This window comes from Pseudophryne corroboree, chromosome 2 (genome assembly GCF_028390025.1).
Source record: "Pseudophryne corroboree isolate aPseCor3 chromosome 2, aPseCor3.hap2, whole genome shotgun sequence".
Taxonomy (NCBI): domain Eukaryota; kingdom Metazoa; phylum Chordata; class Amphibia; order Anura; family Myobatrachidae; genus Pseudophryne; species Pseudophryne corroboree.
Window position 1 is genome coordinate 690,274,975 of NC_086445.1, and position 7,355 is coordinate 690,282,329.

General features: G+C 42.2%; 1 protein-coding gene across 1 annotated transcript; it reads right to left on the reverse strand.

Annotated features, from left to right (window-relative positions):
• Nucleotides 1-2,646: 2,646 nt before the first annotated feature.
• On the reverse strand, nt 2,647-7,012 carry GPR61 (G protein-coupled receptor 61). Its single transcript, XM_063957264.1, has 2 exons — nt 6,796-7,012; nt 2,647-6,226 (listed from the first exon to the last, which is right to left on the reverse strand). The coding sequence occupies exon 2, from the start codon at nt 5,375-5,377 to the stop codon at nt 4,055-4,057; it is 1,323 nt and encodes a 440-aa protein (XP_063813334.1). The 5' UTR covers nt 5,378-6,226; nt 6,796-7,012; the 3' UTR covers nt 2,647-4,054.
• Between the last annotated feature and the right edge of the window lie 343 nt (nt 7,013-7,355).

Sequence of the window (7,355 nt, forward strand, 5' to 3'; positions counted from 1 at the left end):
CACCTGCTTGCTAGGTATATATTGTATATTTTAGGTGCAGGGTATGCGGCGGGGCGACCAGGGTCCCGTGTGCACCTCACACCCTGCACATATTGTAAATGCTCCTATAACTACTGTGTAGGCTCTTTGAGCAGAAGGGAAGGGACTCTGATTCAGCCAGTGGAGAAGTTGCCCATGGTAACCAATCAGCTGCTACATATAATTTTATAAAATGCATTTTATAAATGTTACCTCAACACTTATTGGTTGCCATGGGCAACCTCTCCACTGGCTCACTTCTCCACACTTTTCACTGCTTCAAGAATAGACCCTTGCGTCTCTATGCCATTCACGACAGGAGCCAGGTGCTGCAGGAGACTGTCACACTGCAGCACCCGGCTCCTGTCACTGCGGAGGAGACGGCATTTTGATTTCACCCCCTCTGTGGGTGACCCCCGGGGGCAGGCCGTTCCCCACTTGTGACCCCACTGATTGAGGTTGAGAACCCCTGCATTAAGTAAACATGAAACCATAAAACAATAGTAGCATTTTACTTGCAGTTCAGTCAGCGCCAGCAAGCATGTGGTGGATGCAGAGACGCAGCAAGAACTCGTGTATTTATGTGGTATACTTTCATTATGCCGACATTCATAATGTCAACAGTGAAAATGTCGACATTCACAATGTTGGCATGGGCATAATGTTGACATGGTCATTATGTTGACATTGCACATGTTTACAGTCACAATCCTGACAGTATTTCTCAATGCTAGGGTTAGGGTAGGGTTGGGAATTAAAAACTGTAAAAATGCTACGTCGACATGTTGACTGTTGAGATGATGACCAATGACGCTTTCGGAAACCCCTCTGTAGAAAAAGAAATCTGTATTTGCCCTAATATAAACAGATTGGTTATTATGTTAATTTTGCTCCACAACCCCCCCCCCCCCCCCATATTAAATTACGCCCAGTTTTCGCCTGGTTTGGCATGGTTTTTTTTGTGTGAAAAGGCATTGGCGAAAAATGCCTCAAAATCTGCAAGAACGGCCTGCGTTTTCACCAGCACAGGTTAGAAGACATGTGGATTCCCTGATCAACATATTTTTCACTCCTGCTGAATTTTTTGCCTAGGCGAAAAAACAGCCCTGCTATTGAATAGGGCGAATCCCCATTCGCCCTAAAAATAACGAAAAGTCCTGTTTTTCACCGAGGCGGAAAAAAAACCGGACCTAATTGCATACCTCCCTTAGTATGCTGACAGTTAAGCGGGGTACACACTAGAGCAATGACCGCACAATAAGGCGTTTCGTAACGACATATTGACTACATCGCTCAGTATGTACGGAGGATTGCGTGCTCCTGCAGTCGCTAGCATCGGACGCGTGATTGCATGTGCTGTATGTCCAACCAAGCGTTGTAGCTAGCGTCCTGTAGTATGCTAATGTAGGACGGAACAAACATGTTCCATCCTTCATTAGCATCGCCCCAGTGTGTTCACACGATCTGGGCTGACGGGGATTCATTCCGTTATCGAAACGAATTCCGTCACTCTAGTGCGTACCCCGCATAATGTTCTACTAGAAAAATAATTGTTCTATATTTATTTATTTGCTCTTGTAAAAGAATCAGAAGAAGTGTTCTACCATTAACTAATAATTGACATACACAAAGAAAACCGGTCATTAATAAACTAGAGTATGACACATAGATCTAAATACTGTATATGAATAAAGGGATGAACGGACTGTAATGTATTTGTAGTTTCAAAGGAAGCCATATCACTAACCCAGCCCAGTAGAGTCACTGTAAAATTTGTATTGATCATGATGAGTGAAAAATATATCTGGGGCCGGATATAATAGCTTGCGAGACAGCCGGAGCTCTGAGACTCCGGCCGAAGTCGTATGTTTTTTTTAAAGCAGGAAACGTTTACAAGGCAAAACCAACCAGGTTTTGCCTTGTAAACATTTGCTGCTTTAAAAAAACGTACGAGTTCGGCCGGAGACTCGGAGCTCCGGCTGTCTCGCAAGCCATTATATCCGTCTCCTGATGTTTGAAACATAACTCTGGGGGTCATTCCGAGTTGTTCGCTCTGTATTTTTTTCTCGCAACGGAGCGATTAGTCGCTAATGCGCATGCGCAATGTCCGCAGTGCGACTGCGCCAAGTAAATTTGCTATGCAGTTAGGTATTTTACTCACGGCATTACAAGGTTTTTTCTTCGTTCTGGTGATCGTAGTGTGATTGACAGGAAGTGGGTGTTTCTGGGCGGAAACAGGCCGTTTTATGGGTGTGTGCGAAAAAACGCTACCGTTTCTGGGAAAAACGCGGGAGTGGCTGGAGAAACGGAGGAGTGTCTGGGCCAACGCTGGGTGTGTTTGTGACGTCAAACCAGGAACGACAAACACTGAACTGATCGCAGATGCCGAGTAAGTCTGGAGCTACTCTGAAACTGCTAAGAAATGTCTATTCGCAATTCTGCTAATCTTTCGTTCGCAATTTTGATAAGCTAAGATTCACTCCCAGTAGGCGGCGGCTTAGCGTGTGCAAAGCTGCTAAAAGCAGCTTGCGAGCGAACAACTCGGAATGACCCCCTCTGAGTAGAGTTTAGTAACCTTAGTTGCATGTTCATCTACTGCTCGCAAGCCATGGACCACATGAGAAGAAGTTTAAAAAATACACATTTATTGGTACAAACATAAATACTGTTCAGTTTCTGCAACCAGCAACTAGCTTTTTTGGCAAAGGTTTGTATTTTGTGTTCCAAATCTAGATTTGACATCACAGTCAAAGAATTATCTTCCACATGCGCTAAAATACAAACAAATACAATTAGTCTACTTGTAAAATTGGTTTGGTATTCTGCTGGATATTTTTGGGAGGAATTATTTTTTTGGACAAAATCTAAAATAAAAGATTCATACATTAGGTAAATACCTATTTTACACAAACAAATACACTATATATATATATATATATATATATATACTATGTGATGCTTTTAAAAAGTAAAAGGATTGCCCACCTTTATAAACCCTCAACAATTAGACACACCTCATCCCATGAAGCCTTTTTGTGGGGTCAACTTTGAAAATGAAGCTGCACATACTTCAATGCTAATTACTGGTAGAGGAGAGATGTGTCACTTTGCAGGACGTAGGAAAGTTATACAGTTAATATTATGCCTGAATGGGCCACTTCTCCTGCTCATTCAGTAGTGACATTCACTACTTACTGTAGATACGTATGAATTTCCCATCCAGTTCTCACAGTGACATTATTCTCCTGTTCTGCCTATCAGTTGTAACAGTAAACATTTGAAGTCTAGTAACAATGAAGAAGGGTGTATCCAAGATGTAAATCACTATGGTGAAATGTACTAAGCAGTGAAAAGAGTGTAGAAGTGAGCCAGAGGAGAATTTGTCCATGGCAACCAATCAGCTGCTCTGTATAATTTTATAGTATGCAAATTCTAAATGTTACTTCAATGCTAATTGGTTGCCATGGCCAATTTCTCCACTGGGTCACTTCTTCACTCTATTTACTGCTTAGTACTTCTCCCCCTAATGGGTCATTGACTAGAGATGTGTCTAACAAGCAGGGGATGTACAAAGGTATGCAACCTATTTAAGTTAAAACTTAGCCCAGCTTTATTAAATTAACTTATTTAGTTGCTTCATATGATAATTAATTTGTTCAACACAGGAACTATAAAATTGTAACTATATTTCATAGAACTGTGACTATCCAAGTAGCAGCTTGCATTTTAATACACTTTTCCAAGGCTTATGGCATAATTAATATACTCATTTCCAGCTTTTAAAGGTGCAGAGAATTACTCCTATTATAGAGTTAGCAAAATGTCTGCCCTCTTCTTCTGGCACATGTTAAGAAAGGCTACTGTAGTCTATCTATGCAAACAAAGGAGGACTCTGGATGTGTACTTAGAATCAAAGATGGAGATAGGGGTAGCTTTGTGTCACATAATAACAGGAATTGTTTAAGGGGAAGGCTTCTGCATTATACCACACTTTTATCAAGGAGATTGTCAAGAGCAGGGAAAGTTGCACTAAGGGTCATGTTTTTGCAGATGGGCCAGTATTAGTATAGTCTCTGCCCACTGCTGTCATATCCCATGGTTGTTCTAAAAATTCTGAAGTTTCCTCTGCAATCTGTCCTGGAATCCGGAAGTCTACAGCAGGTTGTTCACCTTTAGGGGGGATGTGGACAGCTGCTCGGGTGTCTGGGGGACAACCAGTTCCCTGCAAGAATTGCAGGAAATTTTCTTCAATAGAGCCTTCTCGGCTAGGCAATCGAAGCTCATCCTCCCCTGCACTTCCCCTCTTGAAGAAACAGCCAACCCACCTTCCTAGCTCTTCACGAATTTGACGATTTAGACAGCCATAAAATATTGGGTTAGAGACAAAGCAGAGAAACCCTATCCATGTGACAACCCATTCCACCCGTGATCCAGGTGGTGGAGGAGGAGAGCGCAGTGCAGCATATAAATGGAAGCCAAAATAAGGTAACCAACACATAAGGAACTGACCCCCTACTGCAGCCAATACAGCTGCTGCCTTCCCACCACTTCCTGCACTGCCACCTAACACTCGTTGCTGAGGTGTTCCATGTGTGGCTCCTGACCCTGTCACCATGGTGGAACGGCTGCTTAGAGATTCTGAGCGCCTACGCTGAGGCGAGGTGTCCATCCAAGTTGGAAGAGGTCCTTGATGGAGGGCAGCTACTCGTGCCACCTTGAACATGCTGCAGTAAACAACAATGATGATGGTTAGAGGCAGTAAGAAGTAAAAAGAAGAGTAAAAGAGAAGAAATCCTGCTCGGAAGACACCATTTCCACCTCCCTGCAGGCTGCAATGTCCAGGAACAGGAGGGTTCCATCCTAGAATGGGGATTAGGGATGTGAGCACGGCCTTAATCCAGACCCCAGCTAGTACCCAACTGACCAGTCCCATGGTCATTTTAACTTGATATCTCATGGGATGCACCACATAGTAATATCTCTCAATATTGATGGCAGAGATTGACAGAATGCCAGTGCTGGTCAGACAAACACTCAGGAAAAGGTAGGCACGGCAGGCCATCTGCCCCAATCCCTGGCCCTCAAATAGGGAAGTGCCTCCGCTTCCTGACAACATTGCCAAGGGCATAAGTGTAAGTGCAGCCAAGAGATCCACCACACACAAGTGGAAGACCAGAACAAACTTCCTGAGGGATGGAGTCTTCATGATGACACCCATGACAGCCACATTCCCAGCCACTGCCAAAAGGTCCATAAGAAGCATGATGAAAAGGACTCCATATTGGGAATTTGTTGTAATAGGGCTCCCTGAATCATTGAAAGACAAGTTCCAAGTGAGAGAGGAAAGGGAAGTATCCATGAGGATGATTTGGGTAAAAGGTCACCATCACCCTCTTTCTCACAGGACCATCACCCATTATACCCCGAAGAGGTAGGACCTGAGAGAATTAGTGGAAAAAGGGTGCACACAAATAGTGGAACAGAAATAATGATTACAAATGGGAAGAAGAGCAAGGGTGGAGGTACAGAATGATAAATAAACAAGAAAAATCAAATGTGACAGTTAAAAAAAAATGAAGGGATAAGGAGAAATAACTGGGGAATAAAGAGGAAATAAGAGGGAAGGGTTAAAGGACAAGGTGAAACAAGGGAAGAGGGGAGAAAAGGAAGTACTGTTCACAATTTGTCACATTTCGGGTAAATATTTGTCACATACATATGTTTTCTGTGCAAGTGTAATAATATTCTGCCACGTATTGCAATTCACAAAAAACATTACTCCTGGATTAGATATACTGCCGTCATCCCTGCAGAGTATTATTTCTTTATTAGGGCCTTTTGGTCCTTGTAACCGACAGTTAATCCAATCTGATGTTTATTGTATTCTTCATAATATTCCTTATTACAGCGATCATTACTCCTCACCACAATGTATAGCCCAATGTCTCTTTATTCTGCAGGTAATCACTCGGTAATAAGGCAGCATTGTTTACTCGCTCCAGTTAATTACCTTTGCATGGAATAAATATTTTCTTCATGTAAAGCATTACTTTTCAGATATATACTCTTATGTCAGACAGAGGCTCCAGAGCTGGAAAACATAGGTGTTGTCTCCATTGAAGGCTGTGTTTAAAGGGTTGTCATGAAGAGATACTTTTCCTTTAAATCCACACAGGCTGCTCCTCGGCTTTCTGCTAATGTATATGACCTGGAATAAAGAAGAGTGAAGGGTTAAACCCCTATGTGCTGGATGTAATAAGGAACCAAATGCACGATATTTCAGTATGAAGAGGAGTCAATGGAGCAATACTAACTGGTGTGTATATATATATATGTATATATATATATATACATACACATATTGTATACAGACAAGATACAAATAACATGCACATGTGCAAACACACACACACACACACACACACACACACACACACACACACACACAGATATATTCAGAGATTATACATGTACATTTATTATACTGTATACTATGTTAGTACTGTAGAGAGAGACATTACGGGAATGTATATAGATATATAATGAGTTATTGTTAAATCATGACCCTATATATGTATAAATATATGTCCCACGCCTCCCCCTTAGGACACCTGCATATCCAACCATCCTTTTGGCTATACACCGGAATATGTATCTTTTCCCACCCTCATTTGGGATATCTGCCAGCTCCACTGACCCTCATTGAAGCAGACATTATGGAAGCACTGCCAGCATCTTTAGGGTTATTCCCAGATTCCACTTGTTTTCCCCACATACCTGTCTGCAGGAACCGAAGCTGCATCCAAGGAGCAGGAGACTAGAGAGGCAGCTCAGCCCCTAACCATCTAATGCACAGCACTGCAGTGAGGGAGCAGACAGGCACAGGGTCCTACAGTCACTCAGATTAACACAGCATCACCAAATAGATGTCACAATGTGAAATCCACTCTCCCTTGTGAATAATACTGACACATTTACCAAGTCCTTCCCTCTTGCACTGTCAGTTTAAACACTGAAGGATCTTGCTTCTATACATGTACCACCTAAATAGAATGAGGTCCTGTCCTTAGCTGTGGCAGATACAGGGCCCCAGCTTTATATTCCACACTACGGTATATACGGCATACATTTCCTCAATTTGTTACACTTACAACCCTTTCTTTCTTTTTTTCTAGAAAATATAGAAAGGGGCATACGTCTAACAAATTGAGGAAGTGTCTTACATCTATATTGTGTGACACATACAGTATATAAAAACTGAGGCCTGCCGCCTGATTTACAGTATTTTCAATTTATTTTGAAATAGTTCAGTAATATACAGTATATCTAGCTATAAC

Coding starts and splice junctions, on each gene's coding strand:
- GPR61 (XM_063957264.1), bottom strand. CDS start 5,377: ATGGATACTTCCCTTTCCTCTCTCACTTGGAACTTGTCTTTCAATGAT.